The sequence below is a fragment of the Periplaneta americana genome, chromosome 17 (genome assembly GCF_040183065.1).
Source record: "Periplaneta americana isolate PAMFEO1 chromosome 17, P.americana_PAMFEO1_priV1, whole genome shotgun sequence".
Lineage (NCBI taxonomy): Eukaryota > Metazoa > Arthropoda > Insecta > Blattodea > Blattidae > Periplaneta > Periplaneta americana.
In genome coordinates this window covers 85968412-85982154 of record NC_091133.1, presented here as the reverse complement: position 1 = coordinate 85982154, position 13743 = coordinate 85968412, and the positions used below count along the sequence as shown (strand labels likewise).

Genomic DNA, 13743 nt, shown 5'->3' with positions numbered 1-13743 from the left:
ATCACTCCGTCCGTGAGATTCTACCAGTCAGTCAATCAAATTGTCAATCCGTCAGTCCTTTGACATCCCGTATATCAGTCACTATGATAGCCTTTATGTCAGTCACTTTGGCAACTCCTGTCAGTCCGCCTGTCTGTTGTCTGTCGGTTTGTCAGTGTGTTGTCAGTCTGTCAATCTCATATCAGTCTGTCAGTCTCATGCCAGTCTGTCAGTCTCATGCCAGTCTGTCAATTTGTTTCTGCTTCACAACAACATGCTAGGTTATCAGCCTATTTACAGAGGTCAGAGTATTATACATTTTATTAGTAGAATTACACTCGTTATTCCTAGTTTACGACTTTTTCGGTTTAAGATTAGGCGGACAGATTCTGCAATTATTTTTATGTGGAGTTGACACTATGTCTAACCTTAGCTGGAAGTCATAGGATACATTAGTGAGTGCCTATGTTTGAAATCGCTACGAAATGAAATGTTAAATTAAAGAAACTTATCGCTTCATTTTTCAACAATACATACATCATTCTAGTTACTGAACTTCTCTAGGATTAAGTAGTCGATTAATAAATAACATGTCTGTTCATTATAGAGATGGTCGTTTCCGCATCGGCGACGAGCTCGTTAAAGTGAACGGACGGCGCTTGCGTGGTATGACGTTACAAGAAGCCCGAACGACGCTCAAGAACGCTCCCCGTGAAGTAGACATTGTTATAGCCCGAAAATCTGGGGATCCAAACCCTGCTCCGGGCGACCTCGAGCCTGCGAAATCAAAGACGGATAAGGAAGAAATGACCAAGGAGAAGCCACCTGCCGCTGTGCAGAAGGAGGAACCCACAAAAGACAAGCCTCCTGCGGTGACCGGGATGAGGAAGTTCTCGTACCAGTTGGACCATGTGACGCCGCGGCGGCGGAGCTGCAACGTGGCGCCCACCGTAACGGCGCCGGGACGTCGTGTCACTGCAGGGACGCTGCCCAGGAGGCCGAAGTCGCTATCCCTCTCACTCTTCACCGTGACCTTTCACAAGGGACCTGGGAGGAAATCACTAGGGTTCAGCGTCGTTGGTGGACAGGATTCTCCCAAGGGCAGCATGGGCATTTTCGTCAAGACGGTGTTCCACTCTGGACAAGCGGCTGAGGAAGGCAGTCTCAAGGAAGGTGCGTATTGTTCAGTTAATTTAATATACGTATATCACATGGTTTTCCACGAACACGAAGAACTTTTATAATAATAATAATAATAATAATAATAATAATAATAATAATAATAATACAGAAACAATAATAATATTATTATTATTATCATTATTATTATTATCAGAAGAAGAAGAAGAAGAATCTACAAGAAGTAGGTTGTGTTGTCTGATCCGTATCTCAGAAGATTTTGACACTTAAAATTTATTACGTCATTTTTACCTTAACATTAGTTCTTTAAAAGCAATAGTTCTTTAAAAGCTCTATTATTATCATTAATTTAAGAATATTGTCTTCAATCATTTAATCAGTATGTCATTTTCATTTGTTCCTGTATTCAATTATTTTGTGTGCCAGTTTAAAAAAACTTCCTTCGTTACAGATGTCTCTATTTTCTTAATCAAAAGTATGTATCCTACAACGATTCTAAAAAAATCCCATTTTTACTGCTCCATTTTTGCGGAAGAGCTTTCCAATATTAATAAGTAAATAGAAATATTTTGAATTTTCAATCGATATAATATTGCTGACGTTTCGGAACTACTTAAACAGGATTCAATCTTTAGTCTTTTGTCACGTAAGAATCACTTAATCTGCTGGGTTCGTTAGATGTGCCTAGCCTAAAGCAACAAACAAACATCATGAACCCAATTGAATGGGCGACAGGGTCATATTTCACTCAGGACCTGAAAAGCGTCGACTCTGTGTCTGTTATGTCTGGATAGTGGTATGGGCTAACCAGGCATAAAACATGCAACATAGTAGACCATACTTGGGTTCTTAGTTGACTTTTAGTTTGAAGATGGACCCTGTAAGTAGTTGGTTTTGGTTGCCATTACTCTGAATCTGGAACTTGTAAATAGTTGACTTTGATTGACATGATTCTGAAGATGAAACCTTTAAGTAGTTGGTCTAGATTTATATAAAAATGGAACTTGTAAGTAGTTGGTTTAGATTGATATTACTCTGAATATGGATCTGTAATAGGTGATCTTGGTTGACACGACTCTGAACATGGAACCTGTACGTAGTTCTTGGTTGACATGTATAAATATGGAATTTGTAAGTAGTTGATCTTTGTTCACGTGAGTCTGAAGACGGAACGTTTAAGTAGTTGGTCTCGGTTGACGTGATCTGAAAATGGAACCTGTAGATAGCCTTGGTTGACACAAGTCTGAAGACGGAATCTGTAGGCAATAACTCACATGACTCTGAAGACGTAACTTGTAAGCAATTTATTTTGGTTGAAATGACTCTGAAGATGAAGCTCTAAGTAGTTTCGAAACGTAGGCCAAATTAATACTCAACAGACTCTGGAAAACCAAAAATGGGTACTTCTAAAAGTTTGTAGATTTTCAGTTCTGTTTTGAAGAGTTGGAGATGAAATGAACATCAGATTGCAATATTATCATCATCAACGATATCAAATATGGAGATAACTTTTTTTGAACATCTGTCACAGCACAAACAAGGCACAACTTTGTTTTAAAACTGTATATAAAGACATTATGTAAAATGGAAACAATATCTTTCAGGAAAGCTCTACATAATTATGCAAATGTTCTGTCATATATCGTCGCCTAGCAGACGAAGAGATGTAACTTCAAAAAATCGATATAACCAGGGATGTCAAAGCGCTTGCACTGTGTGCTCTCAAGAACCCTCTCAACATTTGCTTAATAGCAATGATTGTACTTTATCTTGTTAAAAAGTGAACCTTGTTGGATTTTTATTGCTTGTAGTATTAGCACGAAATACAGGCGCTTTGACATTCGTGTATATAACAAACTGTTCAATAATTCGAAATGTACGTATAAATAGTTTTCCTTATAGCTATACATGATAATGTGTAGTGTAAGAGGAAGTGTGTTCAACTTTTTTCTCAAGCTATAAATTATCCGTATCACTTAACAAAACTACTTAGATTTCCTTTTTAAAAGAGCATTGATTTGTGTTGCAGGTGATGAGATCTTGGCTGTGAATGGCACACCACTGCAAGGGCTAACACACTCTGAAGCAATTACCGTGTTTAAAAATATTAAAAGTGGGGAAGTACTCCTGCACGTGGGACGGAGAGACCCTCAAACACGAAGGTAACAATCATAAATATGGTTTACAAAATGAACTGTACTTCTTTTACCAAGGCATTATATTCTCAAGCTTCTTCCATCCATGTATTTATTTGTTTTGTTGTTTTTTTTTTTGTTTATTTACTTATTAATTTTGGTATAGTTAAGGCTATCAGGCATTCCCTTTCACGCCACCAGATATAAGGAAAAAATTGATCTGTGTATTGCATTATAATAACTGTCCCGCTTCTTTTAAACACACCTACACTTTTTAACCTTCGTGTTTTTTCAGAGTTTTGAATGTCACAGTGTGACATATAAAAGAACTTTTCGATCAACACACTTAGATGTAGGATACTACGTACAAAGCTTTCACTCACTAAACATTCTGAATCCCTGCCAACTCAATGCCAAGTACATCACGTTGCCTCAATACATTAAAAACAAACCTTTATATTCAACGCTTCACAAACTGTGTTATTCATTCTATGAATGTATAAACTAACGGAATTATTTTGAAAGAGGAAAGACAGTACAAGTGTTACAGAAATTTCAATATAAAAAATCGTGCCCACTCATATAAATAAAGCTGGCAATTAAAAGGTAAACAAGATATCAAAAAGGCAGCATTAATTCGATATTATCAGCCAGTAATTTTGTTCATGGGCAGGACTACTATTCACAACATGGCAGCAATTCGGAAAATGAAAACCGAAATGGCTAACAGATTATATTATAAATAAAATTGTGAGGATTGTATTCCTAAGGGATGTTCATTTGATGAGAACGTACCAAGAATTATGTATGCTTTCAATGCTAGCGCCATAATTAGGCATTTAATATATAATGTAGATTAATTCCATGAATAAAGCCGTGTTTTATGACAATATACATTTTATCATTAATTTCGTGCTAACGTAGCTGAAGAAGCAGGGAACAGTATGCGTCACAGATATTACAGTATGTTTTTATTAACATATGAAGCGAAAATAATTTACTTTTTTTCATTGAAATGTTAGCTACCAGATTATGTGTAGAAAAATAAGAAAATAGTATTCTGTATAAGTCAAGCAACTGAAAAAATTATGTTTTCGTTAAACTTATTCTAAGGGAAAAACCATGAATAATTTGCAAATTCCTTATCTTCAATTTCAATATCTATTATAATAATTCAACATTCAAACTTCAAGAGACATACAATAACAATTTATTTAATTATAACGTAACACATCTGTTACACACAAACCTTAGCAATATAGTTCCTTCTGTAACCATTTTATTTAAAATCTCAGAAAAACAGAAGTTCAATCATTTTCATCGGGAAAGATACTGTGCTCTTGTGCTGGGGGAAGGAGGTAAACAACCCTCGATATTTAATTTATTCTTGTAAAAAATGTTAATAATGTATCAGTTTCTTCGACATTACACAAGTAAGCATTTTGCCATAATATAAATTTAATTAGATATTAGCACAATAAAAAATAAGCTTAGAAATCAGTTACGTGTACAAGATTTTGCTACGATCTTCAACCTGTCACCCCCCCCCCCCCAACCTCTTACTTTGTCTCCCCATAATAGTTTGATTTTGCTGGAACATCAGACAGTTATGATAGGCCCTACTCTTTGTGATTATTTACATTAATAGGATTATGAACTTGAGACTCATAATGCATGTATATTTAAATACAAATAATAAGTAATACAGGTCAGATAAGTTTAATTAATTATAGATTTCATCCATTCTTTATTTCAATAAAAAGTTCGCAATTTAAGAGTGATATCTTTACTGGGTGAAATCCAACTTCGTTTTAATTAAACCTTAAAATTAAATATACAGAGTTTTTCAAACGTAACTCGTAATTGCAATTAAAATTGAATGAGTGAATTTTGGGCAAAAGTCCAGACACATCAAACCTTGTGTTTAGGAAAGACTACTGTATTTTTTATGAGAACAAAATATTTTTGCGACTATTGTGCTTGTTATTACGTCAACGAGAATATTTTTTTCTCAAATGGCTGCCTATAATTTTTAATACAATGTTTTTATTTTATTTATTTGGTTATTTTACGACGCTGTATCAACATCTAGGTTATTTAGCGTCTGAATGATATGAAGGTGATAATGCCGGTGAAATGAGTCCGGGGTCCAGCACCGAAAGTTACCCAGCGTTTGCTGGTATTGGGTTGAGGGAAAACCCCGGAAAAAGCCTCAACCAGGTAACTTGCCCCGACCGGGAAATACAATGTTAAAGGAGCATATTTTTGTCTAACATTTCATTTGTTATGGTTATGGTAATAATTTTACTGTTAATATTTTTGTTAATGTCTGTATTATGAAAGCAGTTTTACTGATGAAATCAACATAAAACAAGATACCGTTAATCGTAACAGAAAATGACCTTTTTATGTCTCTGAGATGTCCATGTTCTCTGAATGTCGTTAATATTCTACTCACAGTTGATTGAGAAATAGGTGGCCGATAGGGATTAGTTTGTCTACATCTTCTGCCACCATATCCTATCATCATCAGAATCTCATTTCTCTCATTTTTTGTAAAGAATATCTTGTTTTATGTTGCTGTCACCAATAAAACTGCTTTCGTATCACAGGGACTAACAAAATATATCAACAATAAATTTGTTACCACAGTAACCATAACTATAATGTTTCTGATAAATTTGAAAGTCATATTGAGCTTAAAATTTCAGATAAGTTGGAGTTTATATAGTAATAATTATTTTATAGTTTCAGTCAATAACTTATCAATTAAAACAGAAACAATTTTCTGTTATTTCACATTACAAGGTTATAATTCCACTGATATTTTCGATTTTTTTTAAATCATCTTCAGCTGGAGATACATAAATTAACAAATTGAACACAGGTGCTTATTATAAACAAAGTTAAAAACATGTATAGAGACAATGTAAAATTATATAAGGTGTGGTTCAAAGTAATTTTAACATGTGATAAAACATTTGTAAAGTTTATAAACTAAAAGTCTTTTAAAGGTGACCACATTATTTGAATCTCTTGATGTTACATAACCAGATTCAATCGTAAAATGCACGTATTGACAATCAAAGGTTTAACATTTTAATTTAAACCCATGAGGGATACCATGTTCAGAAGAGAGGTCTTTAAAAGAATGCAAGTACAGTGGAAGCTCTTAAATTCGACAGAAAATAAGTTCGACATTCTATTGTTCGACTGCTTACGTAGGAGAATTAGACACGCCCCTATACGGGCACTAAGAAATGGGTTTGTCATTTGAATGGGAATTGGATCTGTATCTTGTAGTGATACTTTTGTTAAAGGAAAACGGAATATTTTATTGATTAGGACATCCATATTTAATCACTGATTTTAAATTAATGAACTCTTCTTTTTCTATTTGAGAATTGTGCCGTTTGTGAGACGGAACTGTCGAAACCCACTGTGGAACTAGAAGGGCATACACAAGTCTCGGGGCGGGCAGGAAATGCAAGTATAGTACTGTATTCGTTGATGGATAACTAATAAGAATTTGTATTCATTCACCTGCCACACTCACTACTCTTATTGGACTGAACTTTCAATTCTGTTCAGTCGAACTTAGGAGAGTCCACTGTATTGGCATTCTGTATGTTTGTTAATCAGTCACTCGTATCGATGAGGTGTATATGACATGATCAGGGAAAGGATTTATATGTAAATACATATTTACTTATAAAGCTAATATAATTTATATTTTGCATTATCTTTATGTTTCACAATGTGTAGGGTTGAAAAATCCTACTTTTATTTTCCATATTTTTCCATATTTTAGAGTTTAGTACATATTTTCGTTAATTTCCATATATTTTCCATATTTCATATAAAACAGTCCATATTATATTAGGTTTAACAATAAAACAAAACAAAATTCCATTAACTTTTAAAAATACATTTCAACAATAGAGATTTAAACACATGTTCAGTAATCCCTTTAACATCAGAGTTATTTGAAAATTAGCAGTCCTATCAACAATGGGAAAGTAAGTTACAAAACTGTATTAATTTAATTTAAAATTTTTAACAGACTTCAGTTGTGCAGCTCAACAGTTAAATGCCAGTCAGAGTACACATAGGTTCAGTTTTGTAAATCATACTATAAAGACGGTAAATATGCCAAAAGTACGTCATTCAGTCAATTTAAAATCAAAACTAACAAGTTACATTTCAGAATTTAAAGAAGATGGTTTATCAACTGACAATAAAATATTATTTTGTAATTTGTGTCAGTGTGCAGTATCATCTACACAAAAGTTCCTGGTGCAACAACACATTACAACTAGTAAACATCAGGCCAACAAACAACTAAATTCCAAGCAGAGACAATTGTTTTTAACACAACCAACAACATCGAATGTAAGATCTGAGTTTAACATCGACCTGTGCCGTTCTCTCATCTCTGCTGATATTCCTCTCTACAAACTAAAGAATAAGGTCTTCAGGGAATTCCTTGAAAAATATACTCAACATACAATCCCGGATGAGTCAACACTTAGGAAGACGTATGCTCCATCCATCTACGATGAGACAATACAGAAGATAAGAGATGAAATTAAAGATAGTTCAATTTGGGTTTCCATTGATGAGACTCCCGACAAAGAAGGTAGACTTGTTGGTAATGTAGTTATCGGTTTGTTAAGTGAACAATATTCTGAACGAATTCTTTTACATTGTGATGTTCTAGAAAAGTGCAATAACAAAACTATAGTTAAACTGTTCAACGAAGCTATGGGTATCCTGTGGCCAAAGGGTATTATGTACGATAATGTGTTATTCTTTATTAGCGATGCTGCCCCTTATATGGTCAAAGCTGGACAAGCATTATCTGTTGTATATCCTAAATTGACTCATTTTACTTGTGTGGCGCATGCATTTCATCGTGTGGCAGAAGTGGTCAGAGACAATTTCTCTAAAGTAGATTTGTTGATTTCATCAGTGAAAAAAGTATTTCTCAAAGCTCCCAGTAGAGTTAACGTGTTGAAAGAAATGTACCCTGAAATTCCATTGCCACCAAAGCCAATTTTAACTAGATGGGGTACATGGCTAGAAGCAGTTGAATATTATGCCGAACATATAGACTCTATTAACAATGTTCTCCTTGCATTGGACTCTGAAGATGCAGTCTCAATTGATACTGCGAAAACAGTTACCTGTGACATAAGTGTGAAGAATGACTTAGCTCACATTCAGCATACATTTTCATGCATCATAAAAACGCTCAAAAGTCTCCAAAATAGGCACCTTTCACTATCTGAAAGTTTTGAAATTATAAATAGTACTGTGGAACAACTGAATCGTGGTAGAGGTAAAGTTGCAGATGCAGTAAGAGCTAAGGTGGACACTGTACTTTCAAAAAACCCTGGATATGAAGAACTACAAAAGGTTGTTGCTGTGATAAGTGGTGAATCAACAGTGAAGATTAACTTGGACTTATCCCCAGCAGACATTGTGAAATTGAATTATGTACCAGTTACTTCTTGTGACGTCGAACGCTCTTTTAGTCAGTATAAATCTATCCTCAGAGACAATAGAAGAAGATTCACTTTTCAGCACTTGAAAGAAATGTTTGTAACCTATTGTTATGGTAACAGACAATAAAAATTGTGTTTTGTTGAAACTACATTGGAAGATAAGGTACGTCCATTATATTTTTTGTTTAGTTTGATTAAAATGTACCAATATTTAACGTACATAGTCATTTTTTTATAATTTTAAGTCCATATTTAATTCCATATTTTGGTAAAAATCCATATTTAATTCCATATTTTGGTAAAAATAACTACATATATATTTACATATTTCATATATTTTTAGTCCATATAAATCCGTTCCCTGGACATGATGTTAAGAGAAGGATATAGAGTCAGACGTCGGAATCATCTCATCGAAGCGTTACATTTAAAAAAATTGAAAATATTAGTGGCATTATAACCTTGTAATGTGAAATAACAGAAAATTGTTTCTTTATTAATTGACAAGTTGTAGACTAAAACTATAAAATAATTATTACTATATAGTGCTTCTGTACAAAACAAATGAAATATCACATAAAATATCCTCTTCTAAATTATATTTAAAAAATAAGGGTGTCATTTGGAAATGTTATCAATTACATCAAAACTCGTACGACAATAATCGCAAAAATATTTTGCTTCCATAAAAATATTATTTCTATTAAAGAAAAATTTGAATTATATATAAATGTTCATTTAGAATTGATTAGGAGGCCGATTATTAAACCCTAGTTGGGACGGCTATCACATATCTATCTTTCGAAATACAAGGTTTGACGTTTCTGTGATTTTTTCTCCAAATCCCGTCATTCAATTTTAAATGCAATTATGCGTTACTTATGAAACATCACATATATCCTCCATGAAATGTCTGTTTTTAATTACCATTTTTTGCCATATTTTCTAGTGTTTTGTTTATTTCTCCAACAGGGCCAGCAAATCAAAATCATGTGATGACTTGGACAAATTTAATGGCTGAACGTATCTGCTGTTGATCTCAACGCAACCTGTTGTGTCGTCATGCTCTTCATGAGAGCCACAAATGTGCATAACGGTTAGGCTGTAATCGAATGTGTTTTTTGTTGTGAAAAACGTTTGATGTATTGCAGTTTTATCAGTGCTTATCAATCAATATAACCGTCATACACAGGGTTTTCTTTTTCCATCTGAATAAGATTGCCAAAAAGTCAAGCATCACATAAATTACCTGTAAATTAATAATTGTTCTCAGAGTATATGTGAAACTCAAGAATGAAAGTTCATCATGCATAATACAAGCTAGACCTTGTCGGCTAACATAAATATAAATAACTTATTCAATGTGCTGTAGATTGAGAGCCATTCCATCTATTGTAAAGATACTTGCTGCGTCAAAACTTGAGAAACATCTGTAGTTTAGTTGTACATATTGTCAGCTTTGTAAACGACTTGTACATTAAGTAACTGGGAAGAAATAAGAAAGGTTATTGTAAACAGTTCCTTTTAAGTGTTCCATAGAGTTGAATGTTGTAATGTGGATTATTCAATTTGCTTATCAAGAAGGGCTACACAACTACTACTTTATGTATTGTGCATGTAAGTTCATATAGCAATAGTTGAGTAGTCTGTTGGTGTTGTGTTGGTAATGCTTGTTCCAGTCTATCCTGTGTGTATAAAATCTCATCTCAACTTGTACATAAATTATATTTTTATATATATGTTGTATTTTCATTTACAATAAATTCTGATAGAACTGCACGTGCAAGAATTAAAAATTTTTTACCCTGGAACGAACAAATTAAGGTTTATTGACATTTATTTGTCATGGCAACCTATTGAACCTTTCTCCCGTCCATGCATTAACATCAAGGTCTAATGGTTTCATGTGACTTGAGAAGAGATATTTGTCTCCTTCTACACACTGAGATTTTTATCACAATCACAACCACCACATGACCATCATCATCATCATCATCATCATCATCATCACAACCATGTATAAGATGTAATAACAGGTGCGGTAAGACGAGGAACTGTCCTATCACCGACATCATTTAACGAAATAATTGGCAAAATTAAAGAATAGTCAATGGAAACAACTATTTTAAAGTTTTAGTATTTACAGGTGACAAATAATTGATTATAGATGACCATAGACAAAGAGGAAGGAATGGTGAACGGGAGAAGAGTCGGGGGCAGAAGAAGATATCAGATGATAGACGACATTAAGATATATGGATCATTAGAGGAAACGAAGAGGAAGGCAGAAAATAGGAAAGACTGGAGAATGTTGGGTTTGCAAAGAAAGAACTGCCCTTGGGCAGAACACTATCAATGAATGAATGAATGAATGAATAGACACAGAGATGTGATCGCGAAAATGCATGGGTTGTTCCGAATTCACACGTAAAATGTTGTCTTATGTGAATTTCAACGAACCGAGCTACAAGCTAACAAGATTAGGTAAAGCCTGATGACGAGCATTTGCGTCTGGTAGCCAACTCTGGATTTATGTGGGACATCCAGCGTATTCGTGCGCTTCTACTCATAATATCAAAAAGGACAACAATTTTGTAACAAAGTTCAACAAAATATTAGTGAAATTTTGTTCATGAATTAACTCTTTTCTTCAAATAACCTTATCCGAGAACTTCATATAATATTCTGCACATTTACGGAATAATATATCTTAATGATTATGCAGATATGCCAGTAGCACATTCTAAAACTCAGTAAGCAGGGCCAGTAACTAAGAATTTTAGTGTAGATATTACTGCAATCACCTCGTTTGAAGAGCTGTGTTCGCGCGAGATTTACCACACCAAGATATCTTAGTAAGACATTTTAATCAGTAAGTACAAACTTTCAGCATAGTCTCTGGTAAATTTTGTATCAAGAAACCTTGCGTAGTTATTTTAACAAATTTTTTACAGCACACTGCAAATTCATCTGCAAACTGGACCTTAAATCCGACTGCAGGGAATTTAAATAATTTAAATACGAGTTCATTGGGTTACGCCTTCTTCTGGGGAAAAATTATAAGCATTGGGGTATCCTGTTAATTTAGATATGGTCCCAGAAGATGTAAAATTGTAAAAGTTCATCACAGATGTTAGTATCCATTTGTAAGTAATTTTTGTAGTAATTAGAATTACTTTCTCTCAACTTCCTTAATAATACCGAGTACTGGTAGGTGTAAGTTACTTATCTCAGACAATAATATATTCTACCACAGTGAACGTTTTCGCTAATAATTATTAATTCCAAATACAACAATTCACTAGCAATCGCAAGTTTTGCTTCGAACTTAGAAACGCCATTCTTTTACTATTCTATCTACATATATAATTTGAACTGGTAATGGAAATTACGGGAAAACGGCTGAACGGATTTTAATGAATGACCCGTCATTTTGAAGCTTGACATCCGAGGATTTTCCAAAATCCATTTTTCGTCAGTTTTGAGAACTAATTGCATTTCAGAATAAAACAAAACACACACTACAATAAACAATAGGCTATTACACGAAGGCCATGACCTGCAGGATTGCTGACATATTTAGAGCTCAAATTCAAATTATTAAAAACTTCAAGACTTACTAAAATAATTTACAGTTCTGATCCTGTGGTGTGTAATTTTCTGAGTACAGCTGTGTATAGGATATTAAAATCTACAAAACTTGAGATGGTTTAATGACATTATTACCATTAGAAATGAAATATTATTAATTTAGTTAATGCCATGATGTGACTATTATTCATTAATTGTACATATTAATGCTATATTGATGATATAAAATTGAAACATTTTGAGGTTATATAAGTAGATGTAGGGAATATCTTAAATTAGATCTTCATTTCTATAATTTACTGAGTGGCGGCTATTATATATAACTACAAAACTTACGTAAGATAATATTGTTATTAAAAATAAAATATTTTATAGTTATTAATCAAGTGGGGTTGGGTCTTTTTCATATACTTAATGCCGGTGTGGTGTATATATTTATATGCGTCATTCTCGTCAGTATTGGCTCAAGAGAACGCAAAAAAATTACAGTTCCTAAGGAAAGACCATAAGATATTACTTACTGATAAAATAGGAGGCCTACAAAATTTTGTAGTCTCCCGATCATTTCAGCAAGCAGGATAAAATGATTTTACCCTGTACATTCCAAGCTCTACATGCAGCAGCTATATCAAGATGCTATGTCTATTATTGCAAAGCATAGCAAACCTGACTTTTTTTTTTTTAACTTTCACCTACAATCCACAATGACCTGAAATAGCTATTGCTTTACCCCCACATGAAAAACCCACTGATCGTCCTGACATTGTTACTTGCGTTTTGGCGTTGAAACACAAAAACTGAAGATGGATTAGTTCAAGAAAAAGTATTTGGCATAAAAAAGCCATTCAGATGGGGTATGTTTCATTATTATGGAAGCAAATAACTTTCAAAAGTCTGGTATTCTTCATTGAAAATAAATTCGAAATATTTTTATTTGAACGTATATTGAACTTAGTTTGCAGCATTTGCTGCACAAGCCACTAGTATAATCAGCGTATTCCGAATCTCACCGGTCCGGTGGCATCAATGACGTCACGTTGCAGCGAAATAAGGGAATATTGTTTTTACGTTGTGCTCATTACAACAATACAGCAGAACTAAAGCAGAACACACCGCCATGACACAACAGTGCACGATGTTATTCGTCTGTTAATTCCCGCCCTATACAGGAACCAATCAGATTCACTGATGGCGGCTGATGGAGACTGTGAGCTCTATACTAAACTGGAGACACCACCGCAATGCTCTTTCCTGTCTGAAAGCGTGACTGTAAACGCCATGTTGGTGAGGGTATTGCTCTCTCTTTCTAACTAATGTGTTTCAATGAGTCTTTCGTGAGACTCATGTTGCACATGCGCAGTAAACAATAAAAATACCGTTATTGTGTACGA

At 34.0% G+C, this 13743-nt stretch overlaps 1 protein-coding gene across 1 annotated transcript in view; it reads left to right on the top strand.

Moving 5' to 3' along the window:
- Nucleotides 1-10540, top strand: part of LOC138692915 (uncharacterized) — a 235279-nt gene extending 224739 nt beyond the window's left edge. The window contains exons 6-8 of the mRNA XM_069816267.1: nucleotides 587-1152; nucleotides 3149-3281; nucleotides 9734-10540. Coding sequence (XP_069672368.1) covers nucleotides 587-1152; nucleotides 3149-3281; nucleotides 9734-9782 — 748 coding nt within the window. The 3' untranslated portion in view covers nucleotides 9783-10540. The remainder of the gene's footprint in view (nucleotides 1-586; nucleotides 1153-3148; nucleotides 3282-9733) is intronic.
- The last annotated feature ends 3203 nt before the right edge of the window (nucleotides 10541-13743 follow it).